Source organism: Pelecanus crispus, chromosome 3 (assembly GCF_030463565.1).
Source record: "Pelecanus crispus isolate bPelCri1 chromosome 3, bPelCri1.pri, whole genome shotgun sequence".
Lineage (NCBI taxonomy): Eukaryota > Metazoa > Chordata > Aves > Pelecaniformes > Pelecanidae > Pelecanus > Pelecanus crispus.
Window position 1 is genome coordinate 69,447,930 of NC_134645.1, and position 13,929 is coordinate 69,461,858.

At 45.7% G+C, this 13,929-nt stretch overlaps 1 protein-coding gene across 1 annotated transcript in view; it reads right to left on the reverse strand.

The window, feature by feature from the left end:
• ENPP3 (ectonucleotide pyrophosphatase/phosphodiesterase 3) overlaps positions 1-8,072 on the reverse strand; it is a 44,324-nt gene extending 36,252 nt beyond the window's left edge. The window contains exons 1-2 of the mRNA XM_075707615.1: positions 7,890-8,072; positions 4,495-4,577 (exon numbers count right to left, since the gene is read on the reverse strand). Of these exons, the coding sequence (XP_075563730.1) occupies positions 4,495-4,577; positions 7,890-8,003 (197 nt within the window). The 5' untranslated portion in view covers positions 8,004-8,072. The remainder of the gene's footprint in view (positions 1-4,494; positions 4,578-7,889) is intronic.
• Between the last annotated feature and the right edge of the window lie 5,857 nt (positions 8,073-13,929).

Sequence of the window (13,929 nt, forward strand, 5' to 3'; positions counted from 1 at the left end):
GGGAGCTGTGTGGGACGGGGGCTCCCTCAGGGCCGGGCACCCAGAGCCATGGGGGCTCCCCAGGGGTGGCTGGGCAGGGCCTGGCAGCCAGGGCCCGTCCCATCGCCCCAGGCAGGAGGGGGGCAGCCGGGGGGTACCAGGGCAGCCCCACTCCAGGCACTGGGCACCTCCCTGGGGACAGGGACAGGCCAAGGCCAAGCTGTTGGCTTGTGGGTGGGCCTGGCTCAGTGGGACCCATGGCTGCGCGGGGCAGGGCTGTGGGGACCTGGTGACCAGCCCTGCTGCGGTGTCGCTGGGGCAGGGGCTGATGGCCCCAGGGGCCTGAAATGGGGTCCTGGGCTGTGGGCAGGGTGGGGACAGCCGCAGGGGCCTGGACAGGGCCCATAAGGCTTATTAGTGCACTCAGGACTCTGACCATGCCTCTCCCACTTAATCGTTACAATGCCGCTTAAAAATCTGCAGGTTGGGTCGTTTTGATCAAAAGAAAGAAAAGGGTCCAAATGAGGGGCCTCGTGTTGGAGACATGCTGTTCCTCACCACAGCTCTGACACCTTCATGCAGGGAGAGCTCTGCCTCTCCCAAGGACACGTGAGGACGCCTGAGGAGAACCCCAAATCTCCAGACATCACCCGCAGTTCCACACTAGCCAGGAGAAGCCTTGTGTCCGCATTCTCTGTACTGCAGAAATACTGCTTGAACCACACTGAGCACCTACCTTTCCAGCTTTCTTGTCCACTCACACCAATAGACAGGGATAGGTATAACTACTCAGATTTGCTGGTGCAATTCTATTATAGTGACCAAACGTTTCATGCTTTTGCAGGGTGCACTGCCTACAAAATTTGGACTTTAATAGCCACTGTGTAGAAACCATGTAGAGCTAAAGTGATTTTTTTCAAGCTAGCCAGCTTGTTTCACACGTAGAAAGTTCTCATGTTGTCCTTAAGCTTTAAGTGCTTACATCAACAACTATTGTTCAATGCAAGAAAGCTTCGCAAATAATTAGAATAACAAACAATATATGTAATGACCATAAATGCTTCTGTCAAAAGTAGAGATAGAAAGAAGTAATTGAGGGTTAAGTGTTTCATGACAGGAGTCTGTTCTGTCAAGAATGATTTTTCACAAATGTATATAAAGATATGCAAAGAGTTTTTCTGTGCTTTTTTGTTTGAAGTTTAGAGTATTTAATTTCATTTTTCCCCTATCCATTGGCTTTTGAACAACTCAGATGGTTGTTCAGATGGTCTACCTGATTTAAAATTATATAGAATATAGTTGAGTCTAAGTCAGAAGAAATATAAACCTTTTCCTCTGTCTGTAAAGGAACTGTTCATACCCCTCATAAATTGCAACCCATAGAATCACAGAATCACAGAATCGTTTAGGTTGAAAAAGACCTTTAAGATCATCCAGTCCAATCATTAACCTACACTACCATGTCCACCACTAAACCAGTTAAGGGTAGAGTAATAATTTCATGTTTCCTGGCTTGGTGGCTGGATTATTTTTTAATGAAAATAAAAACTAGGAATCATTAATGTTGGAAGGGATCTCCAAGATCATCAGTCCAACCATCAACCCAACATCACCATGCCCACTAAACCATGTCCCATCCCTTCTGAAGAGTTTATAGCCATCCAATGCAGCACTCCAGTCATGAGAGTTATCCCACCATGTTTCTGTGATGGTGACTAAGTCATAGCTATCCTGCTGCACAATGGCTTCCAGCTCCTACTGTTCGTTGCCCATGCCGCGTGGATTGGTGTAGATGCACTTGAGCTGGGCTATTGATTTCACCCCCAACGTTGCCGTGCCACCCTCGGGTTCCTCTCTAGTGAGCCTGGTTATATCCCCTTCCCCCTTCAAACCCAGTTTATAGCCCTCTCAATGACCCCTGCCAACTCATGAGTGAGAAGCTTTTTCCCCTTTGGAGATAGCTGAACTCCATCTGCTGCCAGCAGGCCCGGTGCCATGCAAACCTCCCCATGATCAAAAAAACCAAAATTCCATCGACAGCACCAGCCTTTGAGCCACTTGTTCATCAGCTGGGCTTTCCTGTTCCTTTCAGTATTCTTCCCTGCCACTGACGGGATTGAGGAAAACACTACCTGTGCTCCTGATCCTTCAACCAATCGTCCTAGTGCCCTGAAGTCCCTTTTGATCATTTTTGGACTTCTCTCCACAACCTCATCACTACCAACCTGCATAACCAGCAGTGGGTAATAATCAGAGGGCCGTACCAGATCGGGGAGTTTCTTAGTAATGTCCCTAACCCAGGCCCCAGGGAGGCAGCAGACTTCCCTGTGGGATGGGTCTGGATGGCATATTGGGCCCTCTGTTCCCCACAGGAGGGAATTGCTTACGACAATTACACTCTTTTTCTTCTTAATGGGGGCAGACATAATGCATGGGGCTGACTGACTTGCCCTCAGCAACCCCCTGGATGGACCTTCGCCTACACCCTCATTTGCCTGGCCCTCAAGTTCCAGAGCCCCATATCTGTTGTGTAAGGGCAACTGGGAAGGTGAGGGAGGCTGGGAAGGGATTCGCCTGTCACCCTGAGCAGGGATCTGTTTCCATTCCCCCCCATCTCTTAGGTCCCCTCCTTCTGCTTGCTGGCAAGAGCGTAGGGGATCCCCCACTCCTTGTGGGGCCTCCATCTGCTGCCTTGGCCCCAGGGATGGCAGGGTGCAGCTCCACCAGTCCATCTCCCTCTCGCACTCCCTGATACTCCTCAGCCTTTCCACCTCCTCTTTCAGCTCTGCCAGCAGGCTGAGCAGATCGTTCACCTGGTCACACCGAAGACAGCTGCCATCTCTGCTGCCCTACGGTACGAGTGACAGGCTCAGGCACTCCCTGCAGCCAGAGACCTGGATGGCTGCATGTTTGTGCGGGAGCTCCGTCTGGGTCGCCACATTCCTTCCGGCAATGGCTTTCGGGCGAGTGGAAACCATAGCTGCTAGGTCCTCTCCTGGGAGGGAGATGACCACGAGTTGAGTGTCCCTTTAAAGCCAGGAGGGGGGCTGCGCCTTCTCCGCACGCCCTGCCCACACCATGCCCTTCTGACACCACATGCCCTGTTTGCCCATGCTTCTAATTTCTTACAATATTTACATAACTGTGCAAGGTCAGGAATTTAGTATCTCATTAACTTTTGTTTGGAATAGTCACTACAATTACAGGAGCTATAAGGAAATTTACCTTGATTAGATAAACAGAATCAGTCGTACTATCACTAAATGCAAAGTCTGTGCAAATTTTTAAGTGTACAGAATTACAGGTCCTCCTGTCTCCTTTCCAGGCCCCTTCTCTGGAGACCACAAGCCCCCAGCACCCGTCTCAGCCGTGACTCCCTTTGCTCCTGAACAGCAACACTCTTTCCCACTGCCCTCATAGCAAATGCAACTGCGCAAAGGTGTGTGCCGCTCAGGGCTGAGGCTTCCCTTCCCACTCCGCAGCATAATACTGTGTGTTGCTAATTCATCTTTCCCATGTAGGTCTAGTTATGAAAGCAGCAAACAAAGTTGGTCAGTCCCTATTTAGGATTGCTCTGTAACACGTGCAGTCAGAGGCACCAAAATGCTAACATGCTGATTTAGTGCCATCTTTCACTTACTACAACTATGACCAAGCTCCTCAGGTAAATGTCAGTGCAGACTAAAGCTGTGGATATCTACATATTTTACGCAGAAAGTTGTAATACAACATACGCATCATCAAAAAGCAATTACAGTTCCATCTCTTCCTGTTTGCTAGGCCCATAATATTGAAAGATCTCAGAAGGAGCTAAGCCTTGATGAGTAAGTAGGTAAACAAGTTCAATACATGTTGATCAGGAATGAGAAAGAGACTGTGCTTCCTTGAACTCCTCTAGTATGAGATTACTACTATTTTTATTCTAAAGGAAGTGTTGTACTTAATTCACTGCTGTGCTCATTCTCATCGTTTGACCTTGTGACATCAAAAAGTTACTTTGTTTTTCTAACTGAAAAATAATATTCCACCAAATCAAAGAATTGTCCAGTTTTTACCATAGCTTTACAGAAACTGAAGTTTTCAGAGAAAATTCGTAATCGGTTTTAACATTAGCCACCTGAACTATGCCAAATGTACCAAAAGAGTGAGTCCTGAAAATGGTCCAATGATATCTCTTTTACAACACACGTTAAATAATTGCAAGGTATTATATGTAATAAGGTAACTCCTATCTCAAATTTCCTAAAAGTATTATTATAATAAAATTTCCAAACCAGGTTTAACACTTCTGGAAAGTGTTAAGGGAAGCAGGCACTCAGTGATTTAGGATAGGTTTCTCAAGTATAGATTGTGAGTGTACGGCTTTTATACAATCCAACTTGACAATGAAAGAATTTTATTTTCACGGGTGGTTAAGTTCTCACACAGCATTTACAATACGCTATAAAAGAGCCTCTGCTGAAGGCCTCTACCAGATCTAGCTTCAGTGGCAATTATGCTGGAAGTATCAGAAACATACCTTGCTCCTGGTCTCCACGGTTGAGTCCTAGTCCTAAACCTAGGCCCAGGGATACAGCCACCAAAGCACACAGCAGAACCTGTCACACCAACACAGGAAAATTGAAGTTCATAATTGTGATAAACTGTTATGTTTATTAGAAATTAACTGTGTTATTATTATTCCTATGAACGTATGATTTCTTATCAACTAAACGTTTCTTTTAACTTGTTCATCAAAAAATTGGAGACATTCTGAGCCTGAAAAGATGAGCGGCATAAGAATGATAATCTTGTGAACTGCTTACAAGCCAACGCCTTAATACCACACTTTTAACCTGTGGCCAGCCCCATGTTGTAATCGGGGAAGTATTTGCTGGGGAAAAGATGGTAGGATGTAATCAATGTTCTGCAAATTCTTGTTCTGTGTAAAGAGAAGGAAATTGCTTTTATTTAGCTTCTGTATTTTCCTGAAATGCTCACAGGGATTTCTTAAGAAACTCAGCTGGACTGAGGCTGCAAGTGTCAAATTTTCACCCACATGCCAGTTTCTTGTAATAAGTCACCCCGTTAGTGAGGTTAGAGGAAATTGGAAAGAGAAAAACAGCCCAAGGAAGCCCTGTAACAGAAAGCAGCATAATGTTTGGGAGATTGGGGAAGAGCTGAGGAAGCCTCCATCAGCTTAACAGACCCTCAAGATGAATGGCGACATATGCCAGCTGAAAGGCACAGTGAGAAGTGACAACCCTCTCAGAGTATTTCATAGCGTATGCACTTTCCTCTTCACTAAGGCAATGATGGGAAAGAAAATGTGTATCACAGAAAATCACCATAAAGCAGCCCAGTTTACTTCCCATTTTTGCCTCAGAGCCTTCTTTTGTCTCCTGCCATTTCCAGGAAACCACCAGGTACCATCAAATACTAAGATTCAAAATGAAGTAGAAACAAGAGATGCTCAGTCCCATGCTCAGTATTACTGTAAAGGAGCCTCTGAACTGAGTCTACAGCAATTATAAAGAGCTGAGAAAAACTCTGTGTGTGGGTAGGATATAACCAACTGCACATACGCTGTCCCACTACTTTTCACCCATCCCTGCTCACAAAAACATCCTATGCTCTGCCTTGCAGGTGCTGGGCAGAAGTCCGGCAGCAGGGAGGGCTGCGCAGTTCTCAGGCATGGGTGTACAATTTGGCCATGGAGCAGTTCCATGCCAGGACAGTCTAAGCGCACACAATTCCTTCCCATAGACCAGGAAGATCCAGGCATGCAAGCCAGAAAGTCAGGAGTGTGGCACACTCCAACTAGCCCTCTAACAGGGACAACCAGGAGACCTGACTGTGAGTCTGGCGCAGCACATACCTCTTCTTCTGGACAGATACAGTTGGAGGGGCTCCTTCCAGACCCCATATTTTCTCCTCCTGCTGCTATGCTCCCTGCGAGACCGGGCTCAAGAATTTACTGTTCCTCCCTTGCTGGCCACCCTCTCCAGCCTCCTGTCACTGATTTTTTCCCAAGCAACACCAAACACCAGCAATACCAAAATGACTTCCTTCACATTTTCTCTCTCGCACCTTTACTTTCTTCCTGCTGCTCACTCCCTGGGTTTTGTACAGGAGCAATACCCTAAAAGTAGGAATGGAAATGGAATTGGTGCGAGAACTGGGTAAGAGAGACAGATGGGGTAAGTGTGTTTGGAAAGATTGCCCAAAGTGGCAGAAATGCTGAAGTCTCTTGAAGAGAGACCCCCTGAGAAATAGGGGTCACATTTGGGCTAGAACAGTGGCCACTTTTTCGGAGCAGGGAGGATAACACTGCCAGGTAACCCAACAGGTCTTGTTTCCCTGAGTACAGATGAGCCCAATCACCAGGGCACGCACTCTTCACTTTAAAGTTCACTATGGTTTTACCCTCCATTTTCATTAAAACTCACATTTGTGATTGAAATAAATAGATGACACTAAATGGAAAGTACAGCTATTACAGCAGCAAACACTCTCACTGCTGCAAGCAATGAGAGCTGAAGTAAAAACCAAAAACTCATAGTAGGTATACAGATGCTGCATTTATCATAGCATTTACACAAAGACCCTTGATTATGGGACTTTCATCTTTAAGATGAAATAACATCAGAAGCACCTATTCAAATCCTCAGACTTTCCACAGCTAACTTCAGGAATCTGTCCACATATTCACAAAAAAGTTGTTCCTAATGCATATGCTCTGTTCTCTGGAGGACTTACTAGATGGTGTGACTACTCTTTGTGAGTACACAATTCTCTGCCTAAGCTTTCAGGAAAAAGTTGCCAAGGAAGTACTTCCTGCATATAGTTTGTCAAAAACATAGATAAATGGTGCAGAATATTAACGGTTTACATCTCCAATATTCAGATTTTGTTTTTTCGTATAGGTAGGCATTTGAAAACTAGTGCATTTGGAAGAATTAATATGTTTTAGGATACTTAAATTTCTTACTTTACTCTTCCAAGTACCTCTTGAAAGTATAATCTGGTTTCCTTCATAGTTAGGCATTTTTTCCACATTGTTTCTCATGATTCATTTATTTTTACTGAAGAATTAAGGGAAAAGTGTCTGGCATTTTATCTTCTCTTTTTTTCTTAATTTCCAATATTTCCCTAATATTTTATGCAATCCTTGCACAATGCAACATTAAATAGGAAGTTGTACTATGTGGAATTGTTCTGATGACAAACAGCTGAACAGTATCACAACATGACTCTCTTTTTCATAGAGCTGTTTTCAAATTAAGTTTACATATATGTGTACATACAGGTATTTTTAGTGTTTGTTTCTTTTGTGGTTGCAAAGAAAAGCTTAAAACTGTGTATTGGCTACAACAAAAGATTTTAAAAGCATAACAAAAACCCTACATGCTATTATTTACAAGGCAGCTGCATGACTCTTAAAACCCTGGGGAAGAGAGAAAGAGTTGACAGGATATTTGAGATGCGGGACTGACAATACTGTATGAAATGGTTCATTAGCCTTTTCCCATGCCTTGCTTCCTGAGTTTCACCAACGCCTTGCCTACATACTCTGTTTTGTTAATGACGGATCCAAAGATAAAAATGTAAGCAAAAAGGAACTGCAGCTGCTTTGCCTACAAATACATCTGTTTTCAACAAATGTATAAAATAAAGTATTGAAGCAATATCTTTGTTGTGCAAAAGAACTGTCAGGTTATCACAGTAAAAGAAAAAGTCCCGTTAGCTGCCAGAAAAAAACAAGTTCGCTTGATAAGTACCAGAAGAACTTTAGAAATCTCCCAGTGAAGCTGTAAAACTTCAAGCACCAAGCTACCCATAATGATTATATTAATACAATAAAACTTCTAAAAGTTCTGCAAATTTGAGAATAGTTAAACTACCAGCCCTGAAGAACAGCATCTACTTACAGCACAGATGACTTTGTATTTCAGGAGGGTTTTTTTCTTCACGTACTCTGTTGGTTTTAAAGACACCTCATCCAAATGTGTGCTTTGATGCCTGATGGTATCCTCAAGTTCCATTTCACCCAGATCTGCCTCTCAGCTGCACGTCTGCTGCGTTCCTCAGCCTCCCCGGCTGGGTTAGCTGCGACGAAGTGGCTACTCCTGCTTCAAGTGTGTATGTACTTTGTTCATAGTTTTCTCGTGAGATCCTAGCTATCCTGCATCAGTGATAGGTTTGCAGGAAGCCAAAGTAAGCAGGAAAACGACTCAGAAAGGTCAAAGGCTGCAAAACATTATTGCTGTACAAAGAACCTGTCACATCTCCAGATAAGGACAGCATTAGGCAAACTGTTAACTGGAGATTAAGAGTAATACATTGCTAAGCAATAAAATGCAGAAGTGGCACAAATTCAAGTACTCAACTATTTGGTTAAAAGCTTGGCAACCAGAGTATTTCAAAGAAAGTGTTAAATATATTAAACAAAACCAACATTAAAGTAGACAGTTTCTTAACACCTGCTCAGCGTCATGCCTGTGTTTTCAGGTCCGTTCCATCATTTAGCACCAGAGGATTCCTCCCGTTTCGTTTCAGTCCATCTTTGTCACATACTTCTTTCAGCTTGTTATATGTTTTTTCAGTAATGATAGATGTACTCATTAAAAACAAACGGCATACCGCCAAATTGAATTAAATAAAAAATAAAAAGGTTTTGTTTAAGTACACTTTGAAATCTATTTGGTTTTCAATTTGGTGGTTAATGGAAGGGTTGTTAGTTATGAAAATGTACCTTCAGAGCCTACTAGGGCTACGCAAGTGTAACTATTCAAATGTTGATCTGACTCTAAAATTGAGCACCGCCAGGTCCCACATTATCCAATACATCCCCATTAATTATCCCCCTCCGCCCTGTCGTGGTTGAACCCCAGTGGGCAACTAAGCACTACACAGCCGCTTGCTCACCCCCACCAGCAGCCCGCGGTGGGATGGGGGAGACAATTGGGAAAAAAAAAGTAAAACCTGTGGGTTGAGATAAAGGCAGTTTAATAGGACACCAGAGGAAGATAAAATAATAATAACAATGATAAAAGAATATACAAAGCAAGTGATGCAGAATGCAATTGCTCACCACCCACTGACTGATGCCCAGCCAGTCCCCGAGCAGTGATCGCTGCCCCCAAGCCAACCCCCCCCCCCCCCCCCGCCCCAGTTTATATACTGAGCATGACATCAGATGGTATGGAATCCCCCTTTGGCCAGTTTGGGTCAGCTGTCTTGGCTGTGTCCCCTCCCAGTTTCTTGTGCACCTGGCAGAGCATGGGAAGCTGAAAAGTCCTTGACTAGCATAAGCAGTACTTAGCAACAACTAAAACATCAGTGTGTTATCAGCATTATTCTCATGCTAAATCCAAAACACAGCACTATGCCTGCTACTAGGAAGAAAATTAACTCTATCCCAGCTGAAACTATGACAACCCCGTGCACATCCTTTGATATCTAGACAGATACCATTCTCTTAGAGTATGGCCACCCCTGTAAAAGGATCATAAAATGTCCATTGAGTTCTCTTCTTCCATGACCTGGCTTTCATCTGTTATGGTGGTTGCCCAGGACAGGAGAGGCAGTGTGTTGTGTGGAGTTATTGGCTGCAAAAACCTGTTCAGGTTGCATCACACTTGCAGGGCTTCTTGTGAGGCTTGTCCTCTGTTCAGGTAGTTTCTGCCATAGTGCTTCCTATAACATACACTCAAACAATGGGTTACAACAATTTTAAGTTATATCCATTACAATCTCCACACCTGGTCCCTTTGAACCAGGCTATAAGGTTTAATATTGCACTGAACTCCTCCCTTTCCCATGTGCTGGTATGGACTTATCCATAGGCTGCAGTCCCCTCCCTGGGGAAGCTGCCCAGCAGAAAAGGACCTGGGGGTGTTGGTCAACAGCCGGCTGAACATGAGCCAGCAGTGTGCCCAGGTGGCCAAGAAGGACAACAGCATCCTGGCTTCTATCAGGAATAGCATGGCCAGCAGGAGCAGGGAGGTGATCGTTCCCCTGTACTCGGCACTGGTGAGGCCGCACCTGGAATACTGTGTCCAGTTTTGGGCCCCTCACTGCAAGAAGGACATTGAGGTGCTGGAGCGTGTCTAGAGAAAGGCAATGAAGCTGTTGAAGGGTCTGGAGAACAAGTTTTATGAGGAGCAGCTGAGGGAACTGGGGTTGTTTAGCCTGGAGAAAAGGAAGCTGAGGTGAGACCTTATTGCTCTCTACAACTACCTGAGAGGAGGTTGTAGTGAGGTGGGTGTTGGTCTCTTCTCCCATGTAGTTAGCGATAGGACGAGAGGAAATGGCCTCAAGCTGCATTGGGGGAGGTTTAGATTGGATATTAGGAAAAATTTCTTCACAGAAAGAGTAGTCAAGCATTGGATCAGGCTGCCCAGAGAGGTGGTGGAGTCACCATCCCTGGAGGTGTTCAGAAAACATGTAGATGTGGCACTATGGGACATAGTTTAGTGGGCATGGTGGTGTTGGGCTGATGGTTGGACTGATGATCTTAGAGGTCTTTTCCAACCTTAATGATTCTATTCTAGTTTTAGTTTCATTAAAAAATAATCCAGCCACCAAGCCAGGACACATGAAATTAATTATTACTCTACCCTTAATTGGTTTAGTGGTGGACTTCGTAGTGTCAGGTTAATGGTTGGACTGGATGATCTTAAAGGTCTTTTCCAATCTAAATGATTGGTTGATGACCTAAAATCAAGATAAAGTCATATTAGGCACAAAGTTGTGGACAGATTGCGGCTTGCTACATATTAAAATTGGATCACGATCTGGAGCCCAAGGCACATTTAGGAATGGCTGTTAGCCTGTGAGTGTAACTGAGCACTAAAGCAGACAAAAGTAAGAATAGTAGACTGGTCCACAAAATAAGGATAAGACATAATGATGACTAAAACAACCTCTTTCAGGCTCCATTTCCAGTCCTGTTACGGGTCACTATGGAAATGGATTAGGAGCTTGGCATAGAATTAGAGCAGACACCTCTCCTCGGTGTCATTGTTTAACCTCAGCTGGCAACCAAGCACCACACAGCTGCTTGCTCACTCCCCACCAGCGGGATGGTGGAATCAGAAGAGTAAAAGTGAGAAAACTTGTGGGTTGAGGTAAAGACAGTTCAATAGGTAAAGCAAAAGCCACTCACACAAGCAAAGCAAAACATGGAATTCATTCACTACTTCCCATCGGCAGGCAGATGTTCAGCCATCTCCAGGAAAGCAGGGCTCCATCATGCGTAACTGTTACTTGGGAAGACAAACGCCATCACTCCAAACATCCCCCCGCTTCCTTTATTTTTCCCCTCAGCTTCATATGCTGAGCATGATGTCATATGGTATGGAATATTCCTTTGGTCAGCTAGGGTCAGCTGACCCAGCTGTATCCATCCCAAATTCTTGTGCAACCCTGTTCTCCCAGAGATGGGTTCTTTACCTGGTATGCAAGAACCAATTCACACTGAGGTCAAGATATTTGTTTTAATTTCTGCACAGAGACGGGTACTAGGTGGTAATTCCACAAAGCTAGCACACCCTGTTATCCTTGCATCACGTATTTTCTAAAAGTAAACAAAATCACTACACCTGCTTGTTAGTCATCCATTATTTGTACTTTCGCTTCACTTGTTAGCCAGTGGTTATTTCTACTTTTGCTTCGATTTAAAGACATAGCTCCCTTTCAAATCACCATGCATGCTCAGTGGGTAGGGGTCTCCCTTTGGAGGTGGGTAGCTCTTCCAACAGAGGTGTGGTTTTCACATTATAATTAGCTGGTTCACTTAGGATCAGTGGATCTTGCTGACTAGTAAAAGAGGAGTAGAGGGGAGTTTTGACACTCGAGGATATGTGTTCGTTGTTTTAGACATCTCTTTACCTTCTGCTCCTCATTATAGATATCGTGGTGCCTATTATCATTAGTACATTCCTTCCTAAGGTAAACAATGTCACCATAACCTCAGACAATCAGTCATCACCCTCAGCCTACACACTGGTGGGGTGGTGTGAGAAGCAGAAAGGCCTTGACTCTATGTAAGCACTCCTCAGCAATAACTAAAATGTCTCTGTATTATCAACACTGTTCCCAGCACAAATCTAAACCAGCCCCATACTAGCTACTATGAAGAAAATTAACTCTATCCCAGTCAAAACCAGCATACTGTCCGTCCCTTATTCCATAACATTTACGTCTTTCTCAGGTACCATGCTATCCAATACACCCTCATTAACCACCACCCCCCTTCCCATCCTTTGATACAATACACAGGTATCATTCCCTTAGTCTATGGACTGTAAAATGTCCATAAATGTCCACAAATGTCCATGGACTTAATTTAGTCCATGACTTTGGGTTCCATCTGTTATGGCGGTCACTCAGGACAGGAGAGGTGGTGTGTTGCATTGGGCACCAAAGCCAGCTCAGGTCACATCACTGCTGTACGTGCACTGCTTCTTGTAAGGCTTGTCCTCCATTAGTTCAGGTGGTTCCAGCTATAGTAATTCCTGTAACATGCAATTCAAATCATGGGTTACAACAATTTAAAGGTATTGCCATTACAATCTCCACCCCTGGTCCCTTTGGACCAGACCATCAGGTTTAACATTGCAATGAACTCCTCCCCTTGCCCCTCCTCTGGCTTGGATTTATCTACAGACTACAGTCCATTAAGGTTGTACCTTATCTATGAGCCACAGTCCCTCCAGGGGTATCCCTGCTGTGGCATAGACTAATCCACAGCCACAGTAGCTTTGAGGTCCACCTGTTCCAGTGCGACCTTCTCCATGGGCCACAATGCCTTCAGAGATATACCTGCTCCAGCGTGGCCTCACCCACAGCCACAGTCCCTTCAGAAGTCAACCTGCTCCAACATGGCATTACCCATGGCTGCAGTCCCTCCAGGGGTGTACCTGCTCCATTGTGGGCTTATCCATGGCCACACGCTTTGAGGTGCTCCAGCATGACCTCGTGCACAGCCACAGGTGCTTCGAGGTATACCTTCTCCAGTGTGGACTTACCCTTGGGCCACAATCCCTTCAGAGGTATACCTGCTGCGGCACAGACGTAACCACGGCCACAGACGCTTTGAGATGTACCTGCTCTGGCATGGCCACAGACGCTTCGGGGTGTCCTGCTCCCACGTGGACTCACCCACAGGTCACAGTCCCTTCAACCTGAGTTCACGCTGGGGTTCCAGCCTGTCCAGCACAACAGCACAGAAACAGCAGCGATGCCCTGGCCATCTTCCAGCCCAGGCGCGTGGCCGTTGCTGTTATCAAAATGTTCCCAGGGACAGCACAGTAAGGTGATAAGCAGTACAGCAACACAGCAAGCAGCAAAAGGCAAAAGCAGCCACTAATGAGCACTAGACTCTAATATACAGTAAGGCAAGCAAGCCCCACGGCAAGCACGGGAGCCTGCCGATTAATTACGGCACAGTATAGTCCCATAATAATTTAAGGAACTTGAATTATTAAGTCCCTTACTATAAGAGGCTTACTATAAGAACCCGAGCATGTACTTTGTGGAATTGTTCTAAGAACAGATTATTCAAAAACCAAAGAAACCTAAGCAAATATTTTCGTAGAAAAAAAACCCCAAACAATTCCCAAATTTTAAATGGCAGCTGCTTTCCCCCCTCGCCCTCGGTTCCCGCTTTCTTCCCCCGTAGGAAGTGCTCCCGAGCCATCAGCCGCGGGGAGAGGGGCAAGGGCCAGGGCCAGGGCCAGGGCCAGGGCAAGGGCAAGGGCAAGGGCAAGGGCGGGCCCGCGGCCGCCGAGCCCCGGACCGGGCAGGGAGAGGCGGCCGGCACCGCCCGGAACGTTGCGGGCGACGGAACGGCCGGGCCGAGCAGTCGCTCCCCGGGGGGGCGGGACCAGCGACGGAGCTTCCGGCGGGCGAGGGGGCGCCGCGCCGCCGTCTCCGGCTGACAAAGGACCTGGCGGCGGCCGCCGC